Here is an 11963-nt window from a genome sequence, read left to right on the forward strand (position 1 = left end):
GAATGGTGGGCTCAAAATGAATGGTTATCTGTCAGAATGGTGGGCTCAAAATGAATGGTTATCTGTCAGAATGGTGGGCTCAAAATGAATGGTTATCTGTCAGAATGGTGGGCTCAAAATGAATGGTTATCTGTCAGAATGGTTATCTGTCAGAATGGTGGGCTCAAAATGAATGGTTATCTGTCAGAATGGTGGGCTCAAAATGAATGGTTATCTGTCAGAATGGTGGGCTCAAAATGAATGGTTATCTGTCAGAATGGTAGGCTCAAAATGAATGGTTATCTGTCAGAATGGTGGGCTCAAAATGAATGGTTATCTGTCAGAATGGTGGGCTCAAAATGAATGGTTATCTGTCAGAATGGTGGGCTCAAAATGAATGGTTATCTGTCAGAATGGTGGGCTCAAAATGAATGGTTATCTGTCAGAATGGTGGGCTCAAAATGAATGGTTATCTGTCAGAATGGTGGGCTCAAAATGAATGGTTATCTGTCAGAATGGTTATCTGTCAGAATGGTGGGCTCAAAATGAATGGTTATCTGTCAGAATGGTTATGTGTCAGAATGGTTGTGTGTCAGAATGGTTGTGTGTCAGAATGGTTGTGTGTCAGAATGGTTATGTGTCAGAATGGTTGTGTGTCAGAATGGTTGTGTGTCAGAATGGTTGTGTGTCAGAATGGTTATGTGTCAGAATGGTTATGTGTCAGAATGGTTATGTGTCAGAATGGTTATGTGTCAGAATGGTTATGTGTCAGAATGGTTGTGTCAGAATGGTTGTGTGTCAGAATGGTTATGTGTCAGAATGGTTATGTGTCAGAATGGTTGTGTGTCAGAATGGTTGTGTGTCAGAATGGTTGTGTGTCAGAATGGTTGTGTGTCAGAATGGTTGTGTGTCAGAATGGTTGTGTGTCAGAATGGTTGTGTGTCAGAATGGTTGTGTGTCAGAATGGTTGTGTGTCAGAATGGTTGTGTGTCAGAATGGTTGTGTGTCAGAATGGTTGTGTGTCAGAATGGTTGTGTGTCAGAATGGTTGTGTGTCAGAATGGTTATGTGAGAACTCAAGCAAATAAGGCAGAGTGACAGAACGAGCATTCATACACCTTCAGAGAGTGGTGGCTTTTTAATTGAGCAGAGAAAGCGGTTGGTTTGAATAATTAAACGTTGTGCTGTGTGTGTGTGTGTGTGTGTGTGAGCACTTGTGTGCATGCCTGTGTGTGTGTGTGTGTAATGTTGAATTTAATGTTGGCGCTACTGTCCATGTGTTTTTGAGCAGGCCCAAAAGAACGTGTTCCTGGAGGAAAGGGTGCAGATGTTACAGCAGCAGAACGAAGATCTGAGGGCCAGGATAGACAAGAACCTAGCCATGTCCAGGTAACAGACACCAGCAGAATGAAGACCTGAGGGCCAGGATAGACAAGAACCTAGCCATGTCCAGGTAACAGACACCAGCAGAATGAAGACCTGAGGGCCAGGATAGACAAGAAACTAGCCATGTCCAGGTAACAGAAAACCAGCAGAATGAAGACCTGAGGGCCAGGATAGACAAGAACCTAGCCATGTCCAGGTAACAGAACCTAGCCGTGTCCAGGTAACAGAACCTAGCCGTGTCCAGGTAACAGAACCTAGCCATGTCCAGGTAACAGAACCAGCCGTGAAGACGTGAGGCCAGGATAACAGAACCTAGCCATGTCCAGGTAACAGACACCAGCAGAATAGCCGTGCCAGGATAACAGAACCTAGCCATGTCCAGGTAACAGAACCTAGCCATGTCCAGGTAACAGAACCTAGCCATGTCCAGGTAACAGAACCTAGCCATGTCCAGGTAACAGACACCAGCAGAATGAAGACCTGAGGGCCAGGATAGACAGAACCTAGCCATGTCCAGGTAACAGAACCTAGCCATGTCCAGGTAAAGAACCTGAGCCGTGTCCAGGTAACAGAACCTAGCCGTGTCCAGGTAACAGAACCTAGCAGGTAACAGAACCTAGCCGGTCCAGGTAACAGAACCTAGCCATGTCCAGGTAACAGAACCTAGCCATGTCCAGGTAACAGAACCTAGCCATGTCCAGGTAACAGAACCTAGCCATGTCCAGGTAACAGAACCTCTAGCCGTGTCCAGGTAACAGAACCTAGCCATGTCCAGGTAACAGAACCTAGCCATGTCCAGGTAACAGAACCTAGCCGTGTCCAGGTAACAGAACCTAGCCATGTCCAGGTAACAGAACCTAGCCATGTCCAGGTAACAGAACCTAGCCGTGTCCAGGTAACAGAACCTAGCCATGTCCAGGTAACAGAACCTAGCCGTGTCCAGGTAACAGAACCTAGCCGTGTCCAGGTAACAGAACCTAGCCGTGTCCAGGTAACAGAACCTAGCCGTGTCCAGGTAACAGAACCTAGCCATGTCCAGGTAACAGAACCTAGCCATGTCCAGGTAACAGAACCTAGCCATGTCCAGGTAACAGAACCTAGCCATGTCCAGGTAACAGAACCTAGCCATGTCCAGGTAACAGAACCTAGCCATGTCCAGGTAACAGAACCTAGCCATGTCCAGGTAACAGAACCTCTAGCCGTGTCCAGGTAACAGAACCTAGCCATGTCCAGGTAACAGAACCTAGCCGTGTCCAGGTAACAGAACCTAGCCATGTCCAGGTAACAGAACCTAGCCGTGTCCAGGTAACAGAACCTAGCCATGTCCAGGTAACAGAACCTAGCCATGTCCAGGTAACAGAACCTAGCCATGTCCAGGTAACAGAACCTAGCCATGTCCAGGTAACAGGTAACAGAACCTAGCCATGTCCAGGTAACAGAACCTAGCCATGTCCAGGTAACAGAACCTAGCCATGTCCAGGTAACAGAACCTAGCCATGTCCAGGTAACAGAACCTAGCCGTGTCCAGGTAACAGAACCTAGCCGTGTCCAGGTAACAGAACCTAGCCGTGTCCAGGTAACAGAACCTAGCCATGTCCAGGTAACAGAACCTAGCCGTGTCCAGGTAACAGAACCTAGCCATGTCCAGGTAACAGAACCTAGCCATGTCCAGGTAACAGAACCTAGCCATGTCCAGGTAACAGAACCTAGCCATGTCCAGGTAACAGAACCTAGCCATGTCCAGGTAACAGAACCTAGCCATGTCCAGGTAACAGAACCTAGCCATGTCCAGGTAACAGAACCTAGCCCACCTGCAGACTCTTTTCGGAGTGTCGTCTGACAACACCTCACCCTTTTAAAGGATTTCGTTCTGTCTTTTGTTATCTCATAAATAATGTTTTTTTTTACAACCCCTCAACACTGCCCCTCTTCTATCCCTCTTCCACCCTCCCATTCTCTAACCCTTCCCCCTCCCCCTCTATCCATCCCCTCTCCTCCACTCTTCCTCCCTCCACCCTCTGTTCTCCCATTTAGACAACTCTCGGAAGAGAACGCCAACCTCCAGGAGTCAATGGAGAAGGAGAGCAACGAGAAGAAACGCTTGAGTCGGAACAACGAGGAGCTGCTGTGGCGTCTGCAGAGCCCTCACATGTCCCCCACCGGCTCCCCCATCCACCGAGGCTCTCCCATCCTCCACTCCTCCAACACCTCCTCCCCTGGTCACCACCGTTCCTCCGCTGGCCCTGGGTCACCCGCACGACCGCACTCCTACCACCAATGAGACGCCTCTCCTCAATGCCTCCCCCATCGTCTCCATCTCCCAAATCTCCTTTTCCAGACGAGGAGGGGGATGATGGAAGAGCATTTCTTCCTCCCACTACATCCCTTCATCCATCCACTGACTTCGTCCATTCACTGACTTCATCCATCCGCTTACTTCATCCATTTATTGACTCCTTCCATCCGCTTACTTCATCCATCCACTGACTTCATCCATCCACTGACTTCATCCATCCACTGACTTCATCCATCCACTGACTTCATCCATCCACTGACTTCATCCATCCACTGACTTCATCCATCCACTGACTTCATCCATCCACTGACTTCATCCATCCACTGACTTCATCCATCCACTGACTTCATCCATCCCCTGACTTCATCCATCCACTGACTTCATCCATCCACTGTCTCCGTCCATCCACGGACTTCATCCATTCACTGACTTCATCCATCCACTGACTTCATCCATCCGCTTACTTCATCCATTTATTGACTCCTTCCATCCACTGACTTCATCCATCCACTGACTCTGTCCATCCACTGACTTCATCCATCCACCGACTTCATCCATCCACCGACTTCATCCATCCACTGTCTCCTTCCATCCACTGACTTCATCCATCCACTGACTTCATCCATCCACTGACTTCATCCATCCACTGACTTCGTCCATCCACTGACTTCATCCATTTATTGATTTCATCCATCCACTGACTTGTCTTGGGAAGTCCCTCTCCCTTTTTGTTTAATATGGAGGACGGAGGAACTTCTTCTTCTTCTACCCACAACGTCTCTCCTTCCATCCATTCATCCCTGGAACTCTGGCATTTTTCATCCATCAATTTTCATCTTAAATTTTTATTCTCTTTATTTAATCAACGTTCTTTCCCGACGTGGGGGAAATATTTTCCCACCCCTTAGTGCATATTAGTGTCCCTATCTGAGGATAGTTGGCTTCGATGCTGACCAGACCCGTTTGGGGGTCAGTTTAGTATCTCTGAGGTGAACGACCCTCTGTCTGTAAAACTTGCCCAGGTCCAATGTTCCACTACTAGATGGATATAGACACAGGCCAAGGCAACACATCTGTGTGACAAATTCTGAAGTGACAGAACGTGTTTCCCCAAGTAAGGAGCCGAGGGCAGAGCTCCCCTCCATCTCATCTCGTTTGAATCTCCGACCTTCACATATTGTGATACCACAAGGTCTCCAACCACGGAGGTTTTGAAATGTAGGATTTATTTTTAATTTTTAACCCCTCTCTCTATCAAAAACACGCTGATGCCCCTTTCCTTCTAGGAATTCTATCAAGGAAGACAGACTGATGTAGAAGAAGGACTCTCTCCGCCATTTTGGATCTCATGGTGCCTACAGTGTCTCTCTCCATGTATTTACCTCCAACTGTATCTTCAGCTACTGGTCAGAAACGCAACAATGAATACAAGGAAGCGCCTTCGCTGTCCTGCCTTTACTGTCTGCCTTCTGTATACAGTAGGCAAGTCTCTCACCAGCAATATCCTTCTCAAGCCCCCCTCTCTCCCGGGAACTACACAACAGCATTAAGAAACAACTGCATATGTATCCATAATGTTAGCCTTCATATAGTGCATATTACATTTACGTGTTAATGGTTTAGCAGACAGTCTTCTCCAGAGAGACTAACTGGAGCAATTAGGGTTAAGTGCCTTGCTCAAGGGCACATCGACAGATTTTTTTCTTTTCTCACCTAGTCAGCTCGTGGGGGGCTTTCGGTTACTGGCTCAAGGCTGTTGACCGCTAGGCTACCTGTCGCCTCGCATATGAATAGTTACAGTATATAAGTAAGCAGCAATGAAATTCTACATACCGGTTAAGATCATAAAGTCCTGAGGACCCCATTTAATCCAGTTAGCCCTGGACTGCTACTGAGCCATATGACGGATCAATGTTGGACACAGAAATCTACCGACCTGACACTGACGCTGTCCTCGAAAGACTGGGATCGTCAAGGCTTCCGTGCAGTACTTTAGTTGTGGGTCACTGTAGGGCCATGCAGTACTTTAGTTGTGGGTCACTGTAGGGCCATGCAGTACTTTAGTTGTGGGTCACTGTAGGGCCATGCAGTACTTTAGTTGTGGGTCACTGTAGGGCTGTGCAGTACTTTAGTTGTGGGTCACTGTAGGGCCATGCAGTACTTTAGTTGTGGGTCACTGTAGGGCCATGCAGTACTTTAGTTGTGGGTCACTGTAGGGCCATGCAGTACTTTAGTTGTGGGTCACTGTAGGGCTGTGCAGTACTTTAGTTGTGGGTCACTGTAGGGCTGTGCAGTACTTTAGTTGTGGGTCACTGTAGGGCTGTGCAGTACTTTAGTTGTGGGTCACTGTAGGGCTGTGCAGTACTTTAGTTGTAGGTAGTACTGTGCAGTACTTTAGTTGTAGGTAGTACTGTGCAGTACTTTAGGGTCCATAGACAGTAGTACTGTGCAGTACTTTAGTTGTAGGTAGTACTGTGCAGTACTTTAGTTGTAGGTAGTACTGTGCAGTACTTTAGGGTCCATAGACAGTAGTACTGTGCAGTACTTTAGTTGTAGGTAGTACTGTGCAGTACTTTAGGGTCCATAGACAGCAGTACTGTGCAGTACTTTAGGGTCCATAGACAGCAGTACTGTGCAGTACGTTAGGGTCCATAGACAGTAGTACTGTGTAGTACTTTAGGGTCCATAGACGGTAGTACTGTGCAGTACTTTAGGGTCCATAGACAGTAGTACTGTGCAGTACTTTAGGGTCCATAGACAGTAGTACTGTGCAGTACTTTAGTTGAGGGTCACTGTAGGGCTGTGCATTACCTTACAATCGGATAATGTATTTTACTTTAGGGTACCAAATAGAGCTGTGCAGTACTTTAACTTAGGATCCTGTCTATGGACCCTAAAGTACTGCACAGTACTACCTACAACTAAAGTACTGCACAGCCCTACAGTGACCCTCAACTAAAGTACTGCACAGCCCTACAGTGACCCTCAACTAAAGTACTGCACAGTAGTACTGTGTATGGACCCTAAAGTAAAGTACTGCACAGTAGTACTGTGCAGTACTTTAGGATCCATAGACAGTAGTACTGTGTAGTACTTTAGGGTCCATAGACACTAGTACTGTGCAGTACTTTAGGGTCCAAAGACAGTAGTACTGTGTAGTACTGTGTAGTACTTTAGGGTCCATAGACAGTAGTACTGTGCAGTACTTTAGGGTCCATAGACAATAGTACTGTGTAGTACTTTAGGGTTCATAGACAGTAGTACTGTGCAGTATTTTAGGGTCCATAGACAGTAGTACTGTGCAGTACGTTAGGGTACATAGACAGTAGTACTGTGCAGTACGTTAGGGTACATAGACAGTAGTACTGTGCAGTACGTTAGGGTACATAGACAGTAGTACTGTGTAGTTCTTTACTTTAGAGTTAAATTCACAGTTGGGATGTACATTACGTAGGACAGTCTTCTGCCTGTATTGGACCATGTCAGACTGCCTCTCTACAATCCTCCCCATCTGTCTTCAGACCACAACGCCTCTACTCTCATTTCACCTCGTCTTTCCTGTTTACATAGAGGATTTACAACAACCCAGAGAATCATGTTGATCTGCTTTACATAGAGGATTTACAACAACCCAGAGAATCATGTTGATCTGCTTTACATAGAGGATTTACAACAACCCAGAGAATCATGTTGAACTGCTTTACATAGAGGATTTACAACAACCCAGAGAATCATGTTGAACTGCTTTACATAGAGGATTTACAACAACCCAGAGAATCATGTTGAACTGCTTTACATAGAGGATTTACAACAACCCAGAGAATCATGTTGAACTGACAATCAAAATATGTTTTCTCTGATGACATTTGTAACATTTGTAACCAAGGATCTCGCTCACTGTAAAGCCTGGTGGTGTAGCTGTCTTCCTGTTTTGTTCCCAACGACCTGGTTGTGGGGTATCCCCATTCTTAGGGACTCCCACCCACCCAGTCGGTCATACAGTATGTCAGTAGGAAAATGAATTGAAGTGGATTGTGTCTAGCGAAAGGTTTGACAAACTGTTGTCAAAGAAGTGCCAAGCACACCTCTGGTTACCTCTTTTTGAAATTAAAGTGTTGCAGATGAATAGAAGATAGAGACTCTGTGGTTGAATAGAAGATAGAGACTGTGGTTGAATAAAATATAGAGACAGAGACTCTGTGGTTGATAGAAGATCGAGACTCTGTGGTTGAATAGAAGATAGAGACTCTGTGGTTGAATAGAAGATAGAGACTGTGGTTGAATAGAAGATAGAGACTATGTGGTTGAATAGAAGATAGAGACTGTGGTTGAATAGAAGATAGAGACAGAGACTCTGTGGTTGATAGAAGATAGAGACTCTGTGGTTGCATAGAAGATAGAGACTCTGTGGTTGAATAGAAGATAGAGACTCTGTGGTTGATAGAAGATAGATACTCTGTGGTTGAATAGAAGATAGAGACTCTGTGGTTGATAGAAGATAGAGACTTTGTGGATGAATAGAAGATAGAGACTATATGGTTGAATGGAAGATAGAGACTCTGTGGTTGAATAGAAGATAGAGACTCTGTGGTTGAATAGAAGATAGTGGCTGTGGTTGAATAGAAGATAGAGACTCTGTGGTTGATAGATAATAGAGACTCTGGTGATAGAAGATAGAGCCTCTGGTTGATAGAAGATAGAGACTTTGTGGATGAATAGAAGATAGAGACTCTGTGGTTGATAGAAGATAGAGACTCTGTGGTTGACAGAATATAGAGACTCTGTGGTTGATAGATGGTTGATAGAAGATAGAGACTCTGTGGTTGAATAGAATATAGAGAATCTGTGGTTGATAGAAGATAGAGACTGTGGTTGAATAGAAGATAGAGACTCTGTGGTTGAATAGAATATAGAGACTCTGTGGTTGATAGAAGATAGAGACTCTGTGGTTGACAGAATATAGAGACTCTGTGGTTGAATAGAATATAGAGACTCTGTGGTTGAATAGAAGATAGAGACTCTGTGGTTGATAGATGGTTGATAGAAGATAGAGACTCTGTGGTTGAATAGAATATAGAGAATCTGTGGTTGATAGAAGATAGAGACTGTGGTTGAATAGAAGATAGAGACTCTGTGGTTGAATAGAAGATAGAGACTCTGTGGTTGAATAGACGATAGAGACTCTGTGGTTGAATAGAAGATAGAGACTCTGTGGTTGATAGAAGATAGATACTCTGTGGTTGAATAGAATATAGAGACTCTGTGGTTGAATAGAAGATAGAGACTCTGTGGTTGATAGAAGACAGAGACTTTGTGGATGAATAGAAGATAGTGACTGTGGTTGAATAGAAGATAGAGACTGTGGATGATAGATAATAGAGACTCTGGTGATAGAAGATAGAGACTCTGTGGTTGATAGAAGATAGAGACCCTGTGGTTGATAGATGGTTGATAGAAGATCGAGACTCTGTGGATGAATAGAAGATAGAGACTCTGTGGTTGAATAGAAGATAGAGACTCTGTGGTTGAATAGAAGATAGAGACTGTGGTTGAATAGAAGATAGAGACTCTGTGGTTGATAGAAGATAGAGACCCTGTGGTTGATAGATGGTTGATAGAAGATAGAGACTCTGTGGTTGAATATAATATAGAGACTGTGGTTGAATAGAAGATAGAGACTATGTGGTTGATAGAATATAGAGACCCTGTGGTTGATAGATGGTTGATAGAAGATAGAGACTATGTGGTTGATAGAAGATAGAGACTGGGGTTGATAGAAGATAGAGACTGTGGTTGATAGAAGATAGAGACTCTGGGGTTGACAGAATATAGAGACTCTGTGGTTGAATAGAAGATAGAGACTGTGGTTGAATAGAAGATAGAGACAGAGACTCTGTGGTTGATAGAAGATAGAGACTATGTGGTTGATAGAAGATAGAGACTCTGTGGTTGATAGAAGATAGAGACTATGTGGATGAATAGAAGATAGAGACTCTGTGGTTGAATAGAAGATAGAGAATCTGTGGTTGATAGAAGATAGAGACTCTGTGGTTGAATAGAAGATAGAGACTCTGTGGTTGATAGAAGATCGAGACTGTGGGGTTGAATAGAAGATAGAGACTGTGGTTGAATAGAAGATAGAGACAGAGACTCTGTGGTTGAGTAGAAGATAGAGACTCTGTGGTTGATAGAATATACTCTGTGGTTGAATAGAATATAGAGACTCTGTGGTTGAATAGAATATAGAGACTCTGTGGATGAATAGAAGATAGAGACTCTGTGGATGAATAGAAGATAGAGACTCTGTGGTTGCATAGAAGATAGAGACTCTGTGGTTGCATAGAAGATAGAGACTCTGTGGTTGCATAGAAGATAGAGACTCTGTGGTTGAATAGAAGATAGAGACTCTGTGGTTGCATAGAAGATAGAGACTCTGTGGTTGATAGAAGATAGAGATTCTGTGGTTGCATAGAAGATAGAGACTCTGTGGTTGAATAGAAGATAGAGACTCTGTGGTTGAATAGAAGATAGAGACTCTGTGGTTGAATAGACGATAGAGACTCTGTGGTTGAATAGAAGATAGAGACTCTGTGGTTGATAGAAGATAGATACTCTGTGGTTGAATAGAATATAGAGACTCTGTGGTTGAATAGAAGATAGAGACTCTGTGGTTGATAGAAGATAGAGACTTTGTGGATGAATAGAAGATAGTGACTGTGGTTGAATAGAAGATAGAGACTGTGGATGATAGATAATAGAGACTCTGGTGATAGAAGATAGAGACTCTGTGGTTGATAGAAGATAGAGACCCTGTGGTTGATAGATGGTTGATAGAAGATCGAGACTCTGTGGATGAATAGAAGATAGAGACTCTGTGGTTGAATAGAAGATAGAGACTCTGTGGTTGAATAGAAGATAGAGACTGTGGTTGAATAGAAGATAGAGACTCTGTGGTTGATAGAAGATAGAGACCCTGTGGTTGATAGATGGTTGATAGAAGATAGAGACTCTGTGGTTGAATATAATATAGAGACTGTGGTTGAATAGAAGATAGAGACTATGTGGTTGATAGAATATAGAGACCCTGTGGTTGATAGATGGTTGATAGAAGATAGAGACTATGTGGTTGATAGAAGATAGAGACTGTGGTTGATAGAAGATAGAGACTCTGGGGTTGACAGAATATAGAGACTCTGTGGTTGAATAGAAGATAGAGACTGTGGTTGAATAGAAGATAGAGACAGAGACTCTGTGGTTGATAGAAGATAGAGACTCTGTGGTTGATAGAAGATAGAGACTCTGTGGTTGATAGAAGATAGAGACTATGTGGATGAATAGAAGATAGAGACTCTGTGGTTGAATAGAAGATAGAGAATCTGTGGTTGATAGAAGATAGAGACTCTGTGGTTGAATAGAAGATAGAGACTCTGTGGTTGATAGAAGATCGAGACTGTGGGGTTGAATAGAAGATAGAGACTGTGGTTGAATAGAAGATAGAGACAGAGACTCTGTGGTTGAGTAGAAGATAGAGACTCTGTGGTTGATAGAATATACTCTGTGGTTGAATAGAATATAGAGACTCTGTGGATGAATAGAAGATAGAGACTCTGTGGATGAATAGAAGATAGAGACTCTGTGGTTGCATAGAAGATAGAGACTCTGTGGTTGCATAGAAGATAGAGACTCTGTGGTTGCATAGAAGATAGAGACTCTGTGGTTGAATAGAAGATAGAGACTCTGTGGTTGCATAGAAGATAGAGACTCTGTGGTTGATAGAAGATAGAGATTCTGTGGTTGCATAGAAGATAGAGACTCTGTGGTTGAATAGAAGATAGAGACTCTGTGGTTGAATAGAAGATAGAGACTCTGTGGTTGAATAGAGATAGAGATAGAGACCGCATCTAAAAGATTTAGATGCACTATTGTAAAGTGGCTGTTCCACTGGATGTCATAAGGTGAATGCACCAATTTGTAAGTCGCTCTGGATAAGAGCGTCTGCTAAATGACTTAAATGTAATGTAAAATGTAATGTGGTTGAATAGAAGATAGAGACTCTGTGGGTTGCGTCCCAAAGTAGTGCACTATAAAGGGTGCCATTTCAGACCGCGCCCTGTACTTCCGTTCAGGTCCCTTGAAGGAAAAGCCATGTTGTAGTGTTCCCACTCCGTACGTCATTAAGCATGATGGATTAATGAGTTCTTCGGCGAACCCTGTGGTATAACCTACATGTCCCCTTGAAATACATTGAACATGTGACCTACCACTCTCTGAATGGTATTGACGTGTTGAGAGTCACCTTGAAA

At 43.9% G+C, this 11963-nt stretch overlaps 1 protein-coding gene across 1 annotated transcript in view; it reads left to right on the forward strand.

The window, feature by feature from the left end:
- mtus2b (microtubule associated tumor suppressor candidate 2b) overlaps positions 1-5386 on the forward strand; it is a 118509-nt gene extending 113123 nt beyond the window's left edge. Inside the window, exons 13-14 of the mRNA XM_052468911.1 lie at positions 1270-1367; positions 3399-5386. Coding sequence (XP_052324871.1) covers positions 1270-1367; positions 3399-3645 — 345 coding nt within the window. The 3' untranslated portion in view covers positions 3646-5386. The remainder of the gene's footprint in view (positions 1-1269; positions 1368-3398) is intronic.
- Positions 5387-11963: the final 6577 nt, after the last annotated feature.

The sequence above is a fragment of the Oncorhynchus keta genome, chromosome 18, assembly GCF_023373465.1.
Source record: "Oncorhynchus keta strain PuntledgeMale-10-30-2019 chromosome 18, Oket_V2, whole genome shotgun sequence".
In the NCBI taxonomy this organism is placed as follows: domain Eukaryota; kingdom Metazoa; phylum Chordata; class Actinopteri; order Salmoniformes; family Salmonidae; genus Oncorhynchus; species Oncorhynchus keta.